Source organism: Mytilus trossulus, chromosome 14 (genome assembly GCF_036588685.1).
Source record: "Mytilus trossulus isolate FHL-02 chromosome 14, PNRI_Mtr1.1.1.hap1, whole genome shotgun sequence".
Classification (NCBI taxonomy): domain Eukaryota; kingdom Metazoa; phylum Mollusca; class Bivalvia; order Mytilida; family Mytilidae; genus Mytilus; species Mytilus trossulus.
The window spans coordinates 16,937,310-16,956,392 of NC_086386.1; the positions used below are offsets into that span (position 1 = coordinate 16,937,310).

The following is a 19,083-nucleotide window of genomic DNA, read 5'->3' on the forward strand; positions in this document are numbered from 1 at the left end:
TTGTGGACGCCGCCGACGACGACACCGACGACGACGGAATGTAGGATCGCTTAGTTTCGCGATTTTCGACTAAAGTCGAAGGCTCGACAAAAATCTTCTTGTCTGAAACTACTGGGCCAAATTTAACCAAACTTGGCCACAATCATCATCATTGGGTATCTAGTTTCAAACGTGTCCGACGACCTCACCTGTCAACCGACATTGACCGCCATGGCTAAAAATAGAACATAGGGGTAAAATACAATTCTTTGCTATATATCTCTGAAACTAAATCATTTAAAGCAAACCTGACATGGAGTAACAAAATTCATCAAGTTTATATCTATCTTCCCTGAAATTTAAGTTGTTGGCCAAAAATTAGTTATCTTAAGGATTTTTTTTGCAGTTTTTATACGCCCGTCAAATTTTGACGGGACGTATTATGGTATACAAATGTCCGGTGTCCGTCCGTCCGTCCGTCCGTCTGTCCGTCCGTCTGTCCGTCCGTCTGTCCGTCCGTCCGTCTATCCGTCCGTCCGTCTGTCCGTCTGTCCGGCGTAAACATGTCGCACCGTAACTTGAGAACGACTTATCCAAATTTCATGAAACTTAACATAGTTGTTTCTTATGATGGTCAAATGATCTGTATACTTTTTGATGAAATAAGATTAAAATTTTTTGAGTTACGGAACTTTGTAACTAAAACAGGGGTGTGTTTTTTTCACATGTCGCACCGTATCTCAAAAACGATTCTTGATTATGGCTCAAAACTTTAAACACTTCTTAGTTATATTAATCTTAATATCTGTATACTTTTTGGTGATGATTCAAAATTTTATTTTTGAGTTATTGAGTATTTTGTAAAAAAGGGGAGGGTTTTTTTTACATGTCGCACCATATCTCAAAAACGATTTATGATTATTACTTAAAACTTTACACATGTCTTTGTTATATTAATCTAAAGATCTGTATACTTTTTGGTGATGATTCAAAATTTCATTTTTGAGTTATTGAGTATTTTGTAAAAAAGGGGGAGGTTTTTTTTACATGTCGCGCCGTATCTCAAAAATAATTTATGATTATTGCTTAAAACGTTACACACTTCTTTGTTATATTAATCTAAAGATCTGTATACTTTTTGGTTTTGATTCAAAATTTTATTTTAGTGATATTTAGTTTTTTGTAAAAAAAAACAGGGTTGGGGGTTTCACATGTCCCGCCGTGTCTCAAAAACAATATATGGTTATTGCTTAAAACTTTCTCAGAAACTATTTATGATTATTGCATAAAACTTCCACACAAGACGTCGGATGTATCATGCGCTCATGGCGCAGCTGTTTATTGGTAATTAATTTGAATATTATCACAGATATAAACCAGATGCTCCGTAGGGCGCAGCTTTATACGACCGCAAAGTTCGAACCCTGAAAAGTTGGGGCAAGTGTGGACACAACATTCAAGCTTAATACAGCTCTGAATATTGATGGTGATTAAATAGTTGAAACAACATAGGTTTCTGACACAGAACGAATGTGGTCTAAGAACTTAAACTTAAAAACTTAAAAAATTTAAATTGGACATTTACCTATAATGGTCCAATATCCAATATCTAAATACATGGTTAGGTTCAGCATATCAAAGAACCCCAAGAATTCAATTTGTGTTGCTGAAATTGAATAAACTTCAAATGTGTACCCTTTAGACCTCAATGTGGACCAATTTGATAACCGGGCCCAAATATCAAAAATATAAAAACATGGTTAGATTCAGCATAGATGTTATATAAAAAGAAACATATATTCAATTTTTGTTGAAAGGAAACAAAGTTTAATTTTGGACCCCGATTTGGACTAACTTGAAAATTGGGCCTATAATCAAAAATCTAAATATGTGTTTAGATTCAGCATATCAAAGAACCCGTAGGATTTAATTTTTGTTGATATCAAACAAAGTTAAATTTTGGACCACGATTTGGACTAACTTTAAAACAGACCCCATAAGCAAAAATCTTAATACATGTTCAGATTTAGCATATCAAAGAACCCAAAGAATTCAATTTTTGTTAAAATCAAACTAAGTTTAATGTTGGACCCTTTGGACCTTAATGTAGACCAATTTGAAAACGTGACCAAAAATTAAGAATCTACATTCACAGTTTAAAAAAGTAGAAATTTTGAGTTTATAAGTCGAAATTTCGAGTTTAGAGAAGTCAAATTTCGATTTTAAACTTAAGTTTCGACTTTTTAAAATCACCGAAATTTCAAAGTTTTCTAAACTCGAAATTTCAACTTCTTTTAAACTAAAAATTTCGACAGTATTTATACGTTTGCGTTTATCACCTTCACAGTCATTTATATCAGCAAGCCGAGAGCCATATACATCATAAACTTGATAAGCTTATTTTAATAAACTCAACTATTTTGAAGAGGTTATTTTAGATAGAAAATCTGTTTTTGCCGAAGAATAAATAAAATATGTTTCACGTTCAAATACATATTTCAAGTCTGGACTTCAGATTTGTGTATCAAGACAACCCCGTTATTCTGACACACCTATATAACGACATACTTTTATTCAACAGTCTAATATATAAAGACAAGGGTTAATTCTTATGTAGACGAAACGCGCGTCTGGCGTATAAAATTGTAATCCTGGTACTTTTGATAACTATTTACACCACTGGGTCGATGCCACTGCTGGTGGACGTTTCGTCCCCGAGGGTATCACCAGCCAAGTAGTCAGCACTTCGGTGTTGGCATGAATATCAATTATATGGTCATTTTTATAAATTTTCTGTTTACAAAACTTAGAATTTTTCGAAAAACTAAGGATTTTCTTACCCCAGGAGTAGATTACCTTAGCCGTATTTGGCACAATTTTTTTGAATTTTTGGTCCTCAATGCTCTTCAACTTTGTATTTATTTGGCTTTTTAACTATTTTGATATGAGCGTCACTGATGAGTCTTATGTAGACGAAACGCGCGTCTGGCGTATAAAATTGTAATCCTGGTACTTTTGATAACTATTTACACCACTGGGTCGATGCCACTGCTGGTGGACGTTTCGTCCCCGAGGGTATCACCAGCCCAGTAGTCAGCACTTCGGTGTTGGCATGAATATCAATTATATGGTCATTTTTATAAATTTTCTGTTTACAAAACTTAGAATTTTTCGAAAAACTAAGGATTTTCTTACCCCAGGAGTAGATTACCTTAGGCGTATTTAGCACAATGTTTTGGAATTTTTGGTCCTCAATGATCTTCAACTTTGTATTTATTTGGCTTTTTAACTATTTTGATATGAGCGTCACTGATGAGTCTTATGTAGACGAAACGCGCGTCTGGCGTATAAAATTGTAATCCTGGTACTTTTGATAACTATTTACACCACTGGGTCGATGCCACTGCTGGTGGACGTTTCGTCCCCGAGGGTATCACCAGCCCAGTAGTCAGCACTTCGGTGTTGGCATGAATATCAATTATATGGTCATTTTTATAAATTTTCTGTTTACAAAACTTAGAATTTTTCGAAAAACTAAGGATTTTCTTACCCCAGGAGTAGATTACCTTAGCCGTATTTGGCACAATTTTTTGGAATTTTTGGTCCTCAATGCTCTTCAACTTTGTATTTATTTGGCTTTTTAACTATTTTGATATGAGCGTCACTGATGAGTCTTATGTAGACGAAACGCGCGTCTGGCGTATAAAATTGTAATCCTGGTACTTTTGATAACTATTAATAGTTGTGCAATAAGAATGCCAACTTGTAGAGTTAAATCAATCTTCCAGAAAAAAGAACCAACATTTCCAAATTCCAAAACTAGAAAACTGAGCAGCTGATTGGTCGTCCTAAATAGACAGGGCATTTTTTTAACATTTATTTACGGAGCGCCGAATGGGACTCTTGTGATTTTGTACAAAATTCAATTCTGTCATAACAAAATCATTTTTGTCTCACAAAACTATGTGATACAGACTTGTGTTATGAAAACTTCAATTTTGTGATGACAAAATTCATTTTTGTAGACAAAATTCGACATTACAAAATTCATTTTTGTCATGACAAAAGTCAATTTTGTCAAAAAAGTATGCAAATACGACAAAATTCATTTTGTGACGACAGAATTCAATTTTGTCTCACAAAAACTGTTTTGTTAGAAAAAATTAACAAAATTCAATTTTGTCTCAATTTTGTGAGACAAAATTAACAAAATTGAATTTTGTCAATTTTGTCTCACGAAAGTCAATTTTGTCTCACAAAGGTCAATTTTGTCTCACAAAAGTCAATTTTGTCTCACAAAAGTCAATTTTGTGAAACAAAAGTCGATTTTGTATGCAAATTAGTTCACAAAATCCAAACTAAACTAATTTGCATACAAAATTGACTTTTGTCCCCTAATTTTCAAATTAGGTAACAAAAGTCAAGCCTGTGTAACAAAAATGAATTTTGTCATGACAAAAGTGACTTTTGTTCACTGATAAATAATTTTGTATGACAAAATTTTAAATTTGTAGTATGTTACAAATTTTGTCAAACTGAACTCTTTTTGTTGAACAAAAGTCACTTTTGTCCGTACAAAATTGAATTTTGAGTACAAAACCACAAGAGTCCCATTATTTACCATTGTTTAAACAAGGCAAAGTCAGTGACTTGCTTTTGGCAAACAAACAGGCCTTTTAAACTTTGATGCTAAATGTCCTCAGATCTGACGATCCTATGACAGTGTCGGGGAAACTAAAACAGGGATGAAACTCTTCAATATTAATTGCTATTAATCCATATCTTAATTTAAGAACAAAACCAATTTCTGAATATAAATTGCCAAAATGTGTGGATGACGCTTTGATAATTTGCATCCATGTCTACCCCTTTCTAAAATTGTAATAGCTGTGTTTGAAAACCTAGCATCAAAGTTTTAAAAGGACTTAGAAAAAGTCAAAATTTCGAGATTTCAAAGTCAAAATGTTAAGTTTAAAATAAAAATTTCGAGATTTAAGTTCAAAGTCGAAATTTCGAGTTTAAAAAAAGTCGAAATTTTGAGTTTAAAAGGGAAATTTCGACTTTTTATACAGTCGAAATTTCGAGTTTTTAAAAAGCCAAATTTCTACTTTTCCAAAAGTCGAAATTTCAAGATTTTAGGAAGACAAAATTACAAGATTTTAGAAAGTCAAAATTTCAAGATTTTAGAAAGTCAAAATTTCAAGATTTTAGAAAGTCAAAATTTCAAATTTTAGAAAGTCAAAATTTCAAGATATAGTCAAAATTTCGGGATTTGAAAAGTCAAAATTTAAAGATTTAAAATGTCAAAATTTCGACTTTGAAAAAACGTTCAATGCCAATTTTATTTTTCTAAGTCCCTAATACTCTTCCGTACAATATCAAAATATTTTTGAAATCATAATGAAATCAGTACGGACGTATCTGCGCTAAAATGACTATACCTTCTAAACCTGTCTATTTATCAATAAAGTGTATACTATTTAGAAAGGATTTAACATACTATTCAATATTATTTTTGCAATTTCTTGGGTCAGGTAAAAGCTCTCATTGAATGTTATTGTCATTTCAAATCAAACTTCATAACTGCAGGCTAACTTTGTCCTTACAAATATAATAATTAAATGACTAAATTTAAGATAAACATTAGAATGCCGGTATTTCAAAAAAAAATATTGGGTTAAAAGAGAAATAATGTAACATACCTTCACACCTGCAGCTGCCTAATTGTTCTTGAATTTTCGAACTTTGGACAGTTACTTCATCCTTTAAAGTGTCCTGTTTCAATTTAACTGTATTTACGTCTCTGTGGATGCTTGCAGTTGTGACAGTGATTTCTTCCTTAAATGCTATCTGCTCAGTTTTTACTGAAGTTATATCCTCCTGGAATTGTACAGCCTTCTTTTTAAATATCATCTGATCATCTTTAACTATACCAAGGTCTTTTTGAATTTCTGAACTTTGGGCTGTAACTTGCTCCTTAAATGTGTTCTGGTTCATTTTAATTGCATCTATGTCTTTTTGTATGTCTGTAGCTCTGACAGTGACTTTTTCTCTAAAAATCGTTTGCTGAGTTTTGATGGATGATAAATCCACGTTGACAATTGCCACAGTCTCCTTTAATTTGTTCTGATCATGTTTAACTTCACCAAGGTCAGTTTGAAGATTTGTTATCTCACTACGAAACTCTGTAAGATTTTGTCTAACATGTATAACTACATCTTTGTTCAGATTCATTTGGCTCAAATCATCACATTTAGTTCTGTATCCAGTTCCCCCAAGACTACATACTGCCTAAAATAATACAGATGTATTTATAATTAATATCTTTTTTTTTAGTGCAAAGTAATGACAATGACCCTCAACTGTCCTATTGATGTTTTTTGACCCACAGTTTTGGATATTCTCTTAAAGCAAATTGTTTAAGTCAAAGATCAGTTTAAAACTGGGTTAGCAAAAAACGTAAACACTAACAGTTCAAAGTTCAGTACAATTTATCGAATGCATTAATTTTTTTTTTTCATTATCATCCATTCATTAATTGTTTTGCCCATTTAGCATATTCCTGGATAAAAATGTTTGCAAATAACTACATTAATAACGTTCACAACTTTACCCTAGTCACATATATAAATGAGTTTCCTACAATCTCATTTTTCATTGAGAACAAAATAATATTATGGGGAAATCTGTAGCCCTAAAAAAGTTTGATTGAATGTGGTTCAGTAGCTTGAGACAAGGACTTTGAAACTCTCAACTGTATTTCAAAATGCATACAGCGACCCTGTGCATTGGCCATGTTTTATTGCTGTCATAAGTAACATAACGTCCTTTTTCTAAAAAAAATAAAATCGGAAGGTACCAAGACCTTGTTGATAAATATTCCGTATCAACTTCACAGATAATACACGATGGTATTGATGTTTAGATTCCGCGTACTGATGTTGTATATCATCTTAACAACGTGTTATATTGATCTTTCATTTGGTTTTGTTATATTATTAATATTACTTTTACTGTTGGATTGTTTTATGTGATATCCATTTAACGAAGCTCGGTACTTAAAAATTCCGTCAAAGTGTTTGTATTATCTTTCATTTTTTGCTGGTGTGCTTTGGATATGCGACTTTTTGTGTTTCTTTTGTTCTTATGGCGACTCTGTACTTTAAAAGATCCCGTCAGTATGATATTGTTCTATTATATGCCATTATGCTTCATATATTTCTTTTATGAATTAGAAAATACGTTGAACCACAAACGTCAAAATTATTCAATCGCGTAGTTGAATGAACTATTTGTGGATTCTTATAAATTCTATAACTTTTGGACTACTTTAAATCTCGGTCTATTTCTGAAATTAATTCTTACATACTTTTGATTTTTTAACCTTGCATGCTAACATTGCCCATGTGAACTTTTAAAATTGTTTGTAAACATTGAACGATAAAAATATGCGACGTATATAATTTTCTTACGTCAGACACGCGAATCTACGGAAGCCGATAAGGGCCATTCAAAAAAAAACTTCGAAATAACATGTCTTTATTACGACAACGCTATGCCGTAATTTCGACATAACATGTCGTTGTTTTCTGTGTTCTACTAGTTGTTGCAATGAAAATGGTATGCTAGTTTTTAAAATTGGTTCAGTAATAAAGATTTTATGAAGGTTAGCAGTTGGTGTTGAAACGCGACAAAAAGTGATTTTAAAATAAATGCTGGATCATAGTGAAAAACTTCAAGGCTGTCTCATTTTTGGGGTAAATTTCTAAAACTTTTCCCTTTTTTTTATTTGAAATTATAAAATTACCTTAAAAGAGGACAAATTATACAAGTTTTAGGTGTTTGAAAGCACTTATAGGTAATTTTTGCTGTAAATAGCATACCTAACCTTGGTTTAGAAGCTCTCAAGCAGGGTATAAATTTCTTACAGTACTGGCATCATTAAATTTATTTAATGCCAAATTATGATATAAAATCCTGCTAAAAATGTTTATTTGACTTATTCACATTCAAAAATATAAAGCAATACATTCTGAGATTATCATATAAAGCGCAATCTTTGGTTACAAGGGCAAAGCTAAAGGGGTACAAATTTAAGACAGCAACATGTCTAAGTGTCAAAATTTGTATATTTGGTTGCTAAGGACAGTAAACAATAAAATTAACATAAATTGCATTCCTAGCAGTTTTTTTACCATCAGAACTAAAACAAGAACATAAAAGACTAAAGATTTGTGGTCAATTTTAACTTTAAAAGTGCATTTCTGTGCTTTCTGATGTGCCGAAAGTTTTCCCCTCCTGCCTCAACTTTTTTTATGTTTTCTGTGTTCTACTAGTTGTTGCAATGAAAATGGTATGCTAGTTTTTAAAATTGGTTCAGTAATAAAGATTTTATGAAGGTTAGCAGTTGGTGTTGAAACCCGACAAAAAGTGATTTTAAAATAAATGCTGGATCATAGTGAAAAACTTCAAGGCTGTCTCATTTTTGGGGTAAATTTCTAAAACTTTTCCCTTTTTTTTATTTGAAATTATAAAATTACCTTAAAAGAGGACAAATTATACAAGTTTTAGGTGTTTGAAAGCACTTATAGGTAATTTTTGCTGTAAATAGCATACCTAACCTTGGTTTAGAAGCTCTCAAGCAGGGTATAAATTTCTTACAGTACTGGCATCATTAAATTTATTTAATGCCAAATTATGATATAAAATCCTGCTAAAAATGTTTATTTGACTTATTCACATTCAAAAATATAAAGCAATACATTCTGAGATTATCATATAAAGCGCAATCTTAGGTTACAAGGGCAAAGCTAAAGGGGTACAAATTTAAGACAGCAACATGTCTAAGTGTCAAAATTTGTATATTTGGTTGCTAAGGACAGTAAACAATAAAATTAACATAAATTGCATTCCTAGCAGTTTTTTTACCATCAGAACTAAAACAAGAACATAAAAGACTAAAGATTTGTGGTCAATTTTAACTTTAAAAGTGCATTTCTGTGCTTTCTGATGTGCCGAAAGTTTTCCCCTCCTGCCTCAACTTTTTTTATGTTTTCTGTGTTCTACTAGTTGTTGCAATGAAAATGGTATGCTAGTTTTTAAAATTGGTTCAGTAATAAAGATTTTATGAAGGTTAGCAGTTGGTGTTGAAACCCGACAAAAAGTGATTTTAAAATAAATGCTGGATCATAGTGAAAAACTTCAAGGCTGTCTCATTTTTGGGGTAAATTTCTAAAACTTTTCCCTTTTTTTTATTTGAAATTATAAAATTACCTTAAAAGAGGACAAATTATACAAGTTTTAGGTGTTTGAAAGCACTTATAGGTAATTTTTGCTGTAAATAGCATACCTAACCTTGGTTTAGAAGCTCTCAAGCAGGGTATAAATTTCTTACAGTACTGGCATCATTAAATTTATTTAATGCCAAATTATGATATAAAATCCTGCTAAAAATGTTTATTTGACTTATTCACATTCAAAAATATAAAGCAATACATTCTGAGATTATCATATAAAGCGCAATCTTTGGTTACAAGGGCAAAGCTAAAGGGGTACAAATTTAAGACAGCAACATGTCTAAGTGTCAAAATTTGTATATTTGGTTGCTAAGGACAGTAAACAATAAAATTAACATAAATTGCATTCCTAGCAGTTTTTTTACCATCAGAACTAAAACAAGAACATAAAAGACTAAAGATTTGTGGTCAATTTTAACTTTAAAAGTGCATTTCTGTGCTTTCTGATGTGCCGAAAGTTTTCCCCTCCTGCCTCAACTTTTTTTATGTTTTCTGTGTTCTACTAGTTGTTGCAATGAAAATGGTATGCTAGTTTTTAAAATTGGTTCAGTAATAAAGATTTTATGAAGGTTAGCAGTTGGTGTTGAAACCCGACAAAAAGTGATTTTAAAATAAATGCTGGATCATAGTGAAAAACTTCAAGGCTGTCTCATTTTTGGGGTAAATTTCTAAAACTTTTCCCTTTTTTTTATTTGAAATTATAAAATTACCTTAAAAGAGGACAAATTATACAAGTTTTAGGTGTTTGAAAGCACTTATAGGTAATTTTTGCTGTAAATAGCATACCTAACCTTGGTTTAGAAGCTCTCAAGCAGGGTATAAATTTCTTACAGTACTGGCATCATTAAATTTATTTAATGCCAAATTATGATATAAAATCCTGCTAAAAATGTTTATTTGACTTATTCACATTCAAAAATATAAAGCAATACATTCTGAGATTATCATATAAAGCGCAATCTTAGGTTACAAGGGCAAAGCTAAAGGGGTACAAATTTAAGACAGCAACATGTCTAAGTGTCAAAATTTGTATATTTGGTTGCTAAGGACAGTAAACAATAAAATTAACATAAATTGCATTCCTAGCAGTTTTTTTACCATCAGAACTAAAACAAGAACATAAAAGACTAAAGATTTGTGGTCAATTTTAACTTTAAAAGTGCATTTCTGTGCTTTCTGATGTGCCGAAAGTTTTCCCCTCCTGCCTCAACTTTTTTTATGTTTTCTGTGTTCTACTAGTTGTTGCAATGAAAATGGTATGCTAGTTTTTAAAATTGGTTCAGTAATAAAGATTTTATGAAGGTTAGCAGTTGGTGTTGAAACCCGACAAAAAGTGATTTTAAAATAAATGCTGGATCATAGTGAAAAACTTCAAGGCTGTCTCATTTTTGGGGTAAATTTCTAAAACTTTTCCCTTTTTTTTATTTGAAATTATAAAATTACCTTAAAAGAGGACAAATTATACAAGTTTTAGGTGTTTGAAAGCACTTATAGGTAATTTTTGCTGTAAATAGCATACCTAACCTTGGTTTAGAAGCTCTCAAGCAGGGTATAAATTTCTTACAGTACTGGCATCATTAAATTTATTTAATGCCAAATTATGATATAAAATCCTGCTAAAAATGTTTATTTGACTTATTCACATTCAAAAATATAAAGCAATACATTCTGAGATTATCATATAAAGCGCAATCTTTGGTTACAAGGGCAAAGCTAAAGGGGTACAAATTTAAGACAGCAACATGTCTAAGTGTCAAAATTTGTATATTTGGTTGCTAAGGACAGTAAACAATAAAATTAACATAAATTGCATTCCTAGCAGTTTTTTTACCATCAGAACTAAAACAAGAACATAAAAGACTAAAGATTTGTGGTCAATTTTAACTTTAAAAGTGCATTTCTGTGCTTTCTGATGTGCCGAAAGTTTTCCCCTCCTGCCTCAACTTTTTTTATGTTTTCTGTGTTCTACTAGTTGTTGCAATGAAAATGGTATGCTAGTTTTTAAAATTGGTTCAGTAATAAAGATTTTATGAAGGTTAGCAGTTGGTGTTGAAACCCGACAAAAAGTGATTTTAAAATAAATGCTGGATCATAGTGAAAAACTTCAAGGCTGTCTCATTTTTGGGGTAAATTTCTAAAACTTTTCCCTTTTTTTTATTTGAAATTATAAAATTACCTTAAAAGAGGTCAAATTATACAAGTTTTAGGTGTTTGAAAGCACTTATAGGTAATTTTTGCTGTAAATAGCATACCTAACCTTGGTTTAGAAGCTCTCAAGCAGGGTATAAATTTCTTACAGTACTGGCATCATTAAATTTATTTAATGCCAAATTATGATATAAAATCCTGCTAAAAATGTTTATTTGACTTATTCACATTCAAAAATATAAAGCAATACATTCTGAGATTATCATATAAAGCGCAATCTTTGGTTACAAGGGCAAAGCTAAAGGGGTACAAATTTAAGACAGCAACATGTCTAAGTGTCAAAATTTGTATATTTGGTTGCTAAGGACAGTAAACAATAAAATTAACATAAATTGCATTCCTAGCAGTTTTTTTACCTTCAGAACTAAAACAAGAACATAAAAGACTAAAGATTTGTGGTCAATTTTAACTTTAAAAGTGCATTTCTGTGCTTTCTGATGTGCCGAAAGTTTTCCCCTCCTGCCTCAACTTTTTTTTATGTTTTCTGTGTTCTACTAGTTATTACAATGAAAATGGTATGCTAGTTTTTAAAATTGGTTCAGTAATAAAGATTTTATGAAGGTTAGCAGTTGGTGTTGAAACGCGACAAAAAGTGATTTTAAAATAAATGCTGGATCATAGTGAAAAACTTCAAGGCTGTCTCATTTTTGGGGTAAATTTCTAAAACTTTTCCCTTTTTTTTATTTGAAATTATAAAATTACCTTAAAAGAGGACAAATTATACAAGTTTTAGGTGTTTGAAAGCACTTATAGGTAATTTTTGCTGTAAATAGCATACCTAACCTTGGTTTAGAAGCTCTCAAGCAGGGTATAAATTTCTTACAGTACTGGCATCATTAAATTTATTTAATGCCAAATTATGATATAAAATCCTGCTAAAAATGTTTATTTGACTTATTCACATTCAAAAATATAAAGCAATACATTCTGAGATTATCATATAAAGCGCAATCTTTGGTTACAAGGGCAAAGCTAAAGGGGTACAAATTTAAGACAGCAACATGTCTAAGTGTCAAAATTTGTATATTTGGTTGCTAAGGACAGTAAACAATAAAATTAACATAAATTGCATTCCTAGCAGTTTTTTTACCTTCAGAACTAAAACAAGAACATAAAAGACTAAAGATTTGTGGTCAATTTTAACTTTAAAAGTGCATTTCTGTGCTTTCTGATGTGCCAAAAGTTTTCCCCTCCTGCCTCAACTTTTTTTATGTTTTCTGTGTTCTACTAGTTGTTACAATGAAAATGGTATGCTAGTTTTTAAAATTGGTTCAGTAATAAAGATTTTATGAAGGTTAGCAGTTGGTGTTGAAACGCGACAAAAAGTGATTTTAAAATAAATGCTGGATCATAGTGAAAAACTTCAAGGCTGTCTCATTTTTGGGGTAAATTTCTAAAACTTTTCCCTTTTTTTTATTTGAAGTTATAAAATTACCTTAAAAGAGGACAAATTATACAAGTTTTAGGTGTTTGAAAGCACTTATAGGTAATTTTTGCTGTAAATAGCATACCTAACCTTGGTTTAGAAGCTCTCAAGCAGGGTATAAATTTCTTACAGTACTGGCATCATTAAATTTATTTAATGCCAAATTATGATATAAAATCCTGCTAAAAATGTTTATTTGACTTATTCACATTCAAAAATATAAAGCGATACATTCTGAGATTATCATATAAAGCGCAATCTTTGGTTACAAGGGCAAAGCTAATGGGGTACAAATTTAAGACCGCAACATGTCTAAGTGTCAAAATTTGTATATTTGGTTGCTAAGGACAGTAAACAATAAAATTAACATAAATTGCATTCCTAGCAGTTTTTTTACCTTCAGAACTAAAACAAGAACATAAAAGACTAAAGATTTGTGGTCAATTTTAACTTTAAAAGTGCATTTCTGTGCTTTCTGATGTGCCATAAGGTAGCACTCCACAGTTAGAAAATAAAATTAAAAATGAGCCCCAAAATGTTTTATCATCTCCTATTCCTGGATTTCTAATACATTAACCTAACTGTTTGTGTTGTACATGTACATATGTATGTAATCAGTATCTTCCATAGATTCAATTTTCCAAAGTTAAAAGGGTGAAAATTAATTCCTTTTATGTGTATCCCTGGCAACATTCAGCATGTATTTACCATAAAATATTGCAAAAAGGGGGGTGAACATGTCATATATCCCCCCAAAATTTGGATCAAACTAGAATTTCATGCCTTTGAGTGATACCTTTTTAGAAACTGTTTCCTTAAATCTTCCTAATGATCAAATAAAAAATGGGTGTCTTTCGCCTCATTTTTTCGTAAAATCCAATCACAAAGTTCGTGCGATAAAAAGTTGGAAAAACACATTACAATAATTGCCGGACCAATGTATGGTATGGACATGCAAATACGGACTGTCATACAGAAAACAGCCTATATTACATACTTTATATAACCTTGATGTTCATATAAACCCAATACAAAGGCTATTTTAATACTCAACTATTTAAAAATGAATTTTATTGCACACTAGCTCTCATATTTAAAAAATCCACAGGAGCCAAAATGCGAAACTACACACCTAACTGTGGAGTGCTACCTTAAAGTGAAATTTTTCCCCTCCTGCCTCAACTTTTTTTATGTTTTCTGTGTTCTACTAGTTGTTGCAATGAAAATGGTATGCTAGTTTTTAAAATTGGTTCTGTAATAAAGATTTTATGAAGGTTAGCAGTTGGTGTTGAAACGCGACAAAAAGTGATTTTAAAATAAATGCTGGATCATAGTGAAAAACTTCAAGGCTGTCTCATTTTTGGGGTAAATTTCTAAAACTTTTCCCTTTTTTTTATTTGAAATTATAAAATTACCTTAAAAGAGGACAAATTATACAAGTTTTAGGTGTTTGAAAGCACTTATAGGTAATTTTTGCTGTAAATAGCATACCTAACCTTGGTTTAGAAGCTCTCAAGCAGGGTATAAATTTCTTACAGTACTGGCATCATTAAATTTATTTAATGCCAAATTATGATATAAAATCCTGCTAAAAATGTTTATTTGACTTATTCACATTCAAAAATATAAAGCGATACATTCTGAGATTATCATATAAAGCGCAATCTTTGGTTACAAGGGCAAAGCTAACAGGGTACAAATTTAAGACCGCAACATGTCTAAGTGTCAAAATTTGTATATTTGGTTGCTAAGGACAGTAAACAATAAAATTAACATAAATTGCATTCCTAGCAGTTTTTTTACCTTCAGAACTAAAACAAGAACATAAAAGACTAAAGATTTGTGGTCAATTTTAACTTTAAAAGTGCATTTCTGTGCTTTCTGATGTGCCGAAAGTTTTCCCCTCCTGCCTCAACTTTTTTTATGTTTTCTGTGTTCTACTAGTTGTTACAATGAAAATGGTATGCTAGTTTTTAAAATTGGTTCAGTAATAAAGATTTTATGAAGGTTAGCAGTTGGTGTTGAAACGCGACAAAAAGTGATTTTAAAATAAATGCTGGATCATAGTGAAAAACTTCAAGGCTGTCTCATTTTTGGGGTAAATTTCTAAAACTTTTCCCTTTTTTTTATTTGAAATTATAAAATTACCTTAAAAGAGGACAAATTATACAAGTTTTAGGTGTTTGAAAGCACTTATAGGTAATTTTTGCTGTAAATAGCATACCTAACCTTGGTTTAGAAGCTCTCAAGCAGGGTATAAATTTCTTACAGTACTGGCATCATTAAATTTATTTAATGCCAAATTATGATATAAAATCCTGCTAAAAATGTTTATTTGACTTATTCACATTCAAAAATATAAAGCGATACATTCTGAGATTATCATATAAAGCGCAATCTTTGGTTACAAGGGCAAAGCTAACAGGGTACAAATTTAAGACCGCAACATGTCTAAGTGTCAAAATTTGTATATTTGGTTGCTAAGGACAGTAAACAATAAAATTAACATAAATTGCATTCCTAGCAGTTTTTTTACCTTCAGAACTAAAACAAGAACATAAAAGACTAAAGATTTGTGGTCAATTTTAACTTTAAAAGTGCATTTCTGTGCTTTCTGATGTGCCGAAAGTTTTCCCCTCCTGCCTCAACTTTTTTTATGTTTTCTGTGTTCTACTAGTTGTTACAATGAAAATGGTATGCTAGTTTTTAAAATTGGTTCAGTAATAAAGATTTTATGAAGGTTAGCAGTTGGTGTTGAAACGCGACAAAAAGTGATTTTAAAATAAATGCTGGATCATAGTGAAAAACTTCAAGGCTGTCTCATTTTTGGGGTAAATTTCTAAAACTTTTCCCTTTTTTTTATTTGAAGTTATAAAATTACCTTAAAAGAGGACAAATTATACAAGTTTTAGGTGTTTGAAAGCACTTATAGGTAATTTTTGCTGTAAATAGCATACCTAACCTTGGTTTAGAAGCTCTCAAGCAGGGTATAAATTTCTTACAGTACTGGCATCATTAAATTTATTTAATGCCAAATTATGATATAAAATCCTGCTAAAAATGTTTATTTGACTTATTCACATTCAAAAATATAAAGCGATACATTCTGAGATTATCATATAAAGCGCAATCTTTGGTTACAAGGGCAAAGCTAATGGGGTACAAATTTAAGACCGCAACATGTCTAAGTGTCAAAATTTGTATATTTGGTTGCTAAGGACAGTAAACAATAAAATTAACATAAATTGCATTCCTAGCAGTTTTTTTACCTTCAGAACTAAAACAAGAACATAAAAGACTAAAGATTTGTGGTCAATTTTAACTTTAAAAGTGCATTTCTGTGCTTTCTGATGTGCCATAAGGTAGCACTCCACAGTTAGAAAATAAAATTAAAAATGAGCCCCAAAATGTTTTATCATCTCCTATTCCTGGATTTCTAATACATTAACCTAACTGTTTGTGTTGTACATGTACATATGTATGTAATCAGTATCTTCCATAGATTCAATTTTCCAAAGTTAAAAGGGTGAAAATTAATTCCTTTTATGTGTATCCCTGGCAACATTCAGCATGTATTTACCATAAAATATTGCAAAAAGGGGGGTGAACATGTCATATATCCCCCCAAAATTTGGATCAAACTAGAATTTCATGCCTTTGAGTGATACCTTTTTAGAAACTGTTTCCTTAAATCTTCCTAATGATCAAATAAAAAATGGGTGTCTTTCGCCTCATTTTTTCGTAAAATCCAATCACAAAGTTCGTGCGATAAAAAGTTGGAAAAACACATTACAATAATTGCCGGACCAATGTATGGTATGGACATGCAAATACGGACTGTCATACAGAAAACAGCCTATATTACATACTTTATATAACCTTGATGTTCATATAAACCCAATACAAAGGCTATTTTAATACTCAACTATTTAAAAATGAATTTTATTGCACACTAGCTCTCATATTTAAAAAATCCACAGGAGCCAAAATGCGAAACTACACACCTAACTGTGGAGTGCTACCTTAAAGTGAAATTTTTCCCCTCCTGCCTCAACTTTTTTTATGTTTTCTGTGTTCTACTAGTTGTTGCAATGAAAATGGTATGCTAGTTTTTAAAATTGGTTCTGTAATAAAGATTTTATGAAGGTTAGCAGTTGGTGTTGAAACGCGACAAAAAGTGATTTTAAAATAAATGCTGGATCATAGTGAAAAACTTCAAGGCTGTCTCATTTTTGGGGTAAATTTCTAAAACTTTTCCCTTTTTTTTATTTGAAATTATAAAATTACCTTAAAAGAGGACAAATTATACAAGTTTTAGGTGTTTGAAAGCACTTATAGGTAATTTTTGCTGTAAATAGCATACCTAACCTTGGTTTAGAAGCTCTCAAGCAGGGTATAAATTTCTTACAGTACTGGCATCATTAAATTTATTTAATGCCAAATTATGATATAAAATCCTGCTAAAAATGTTTATTTGACTTATTCACATTCAAAAATATAAAGCGATACATTCTGAGATTATCATATAAAGCGCAATCTTTGGTTACAAGGGCAAAGCTAACAGGGTACAAATTTAAGACCGCAACATGTCTAAGTGTCAAAATTTGTATATTTGGTTGCTAAGGACAGTAAACAATAAAATTAACATAAATTGCATTCCTAGCAGTTTTTTTACCTTCAGAACTAAAACAAGAACATAAAAGACTAAAGATTTGTGGTCAATTTTAACTTTAAAAGTGCATTTCTGTGCTTTCTGATGTGCCGAAAGTTTTCCCCTCCTGCCTCAACTTTTTTTATGTTTTCTGTGTTCTACTAGTTGTTACAATGAAAATGGTATGCTAGTTTTTAAAATTGGTTCAGTAATAAAGATTTTATGAAGGTTAGCAGTTGGTGTTGAAACGCGACAAAAAGTGATTTTAAAATAAATGCTGGATCATAGTGAAAAACTTCAAGGCTGTCTCATTTTTGGGGTAAATTTCTAAAACTTTTCCCTTTTTTTTATTTGAAATTATAAAATTACCTTAAAAGAGGACAAATTATACAAGTTTTAGGTGTTTGAAAGCACTTATAGGTAATTTTTGCTGTAAATAGCATACCTAACCTTGGTTTAGAAGCTCTCAAGCAGGGTATAATTAGACAATATACGTATAGTGTCTTGAAATATGAAATTTATTTGTATGAGGCTTAGAAACGGGAAAATGCGAGGTTCTACCGAGCATTTTCCCGTTTCGTGCCGAATACAAATAAATTTCATATTTCAAGACACTATACGTATATTGTTTTTATACTGAAATCGAAAATAAAAATGAAAAATGAAAAAAAACATGTAACAAAAATTGTTATAAAAAGTGTTTGGAATTTCCCTCTTGAGATACCATTTTGGGGTATTTCCCTAAGAGCGTAGTCCAGGTGCTAAGACATTGGCGTATTAAGGAATTAGAAAGGGAAAATGAACTTAATTAATAACATTTGATAAACATGATATAAAAATAACCAATTTGAAGACATAAAAGTTTAAATTGAAAAAAGTTTGACCATTGTTACTTTACGTTGTCATGGTCGTGACGTGATGTTGTTGATGAAATACAATAAGGAGGCGGGGCTTATAGGTCAGTTGGGGTCATTGACGTATAAAGCTAACGTTTATACGTATAGCTTTATCTGTACAGTAAACTAGCTGATTGCAGTATAAATTTCTTACAGTACTGGCATCATTAAATTTATTTAATGCCAAATTATGATATAAAATCCTGATAAAAATGTTTATTTGACTTATTCACATTCAAAAATATAAAGCAATACATTCTGAGATTATCATATAAAGCACAATCTTTGGTTACAAGGGCAAAGCTAAAGGGGTACAAATTTAAGACAGCAACATGTCTAAGTGTCAAAATTTGTATATTTGGTTGCTAAGGACAGTAAACAATAAAATTAACATAAATTGCATTCCTAGCAGTTTTTTTACCTTCAGAACTAAAACAAGAACATAAAAGACTAAAGATTTGTGGTCAATTTTAACTTTAAAAGTGCATTTCTGTGCTTTCTGATGTGCCATAAGGTAGCACTCCACAGTTAGAAAATAAAATAAAAAATGAGCCCCAAAATGTTTTATCATCTCCTATTCCTGGATTTCTAATACATTAACCTAACTGTTTGTGTTGTACATGTACA

General features: G+C 31.1%; 1 protein-coding gene across 1 annotated transcript in view; it reads right to left on the bottom strand.

Moving 5' to 3' along the window:
- LOC134697519 (uncharacterized) overlaps positions 1 to 6,637 on the bottom strand; it is a 39,528-nt gene extending 32,891 nt beyond the window's left edge. The window contains exons 1-2 of the mRNA XM_063559799.1: positions 6,593 to 6,637; positions 5,682 to 6,270 (exon numbers count right to left, since the gene is read on the bottom strand). Coding sequence (XP_063415869.1) covers positions 5,682 to 6,270; positions 6,593 to 6,637 — 634 coding nt within the window. The remainder of the gene's footprint in view (positions 1 to 5,681; positions 6,271 to 6,592) is intronic.
- Between the last annotated feature and the right edge of the window lie 12,446 nt (positions 6,638 to 19,083).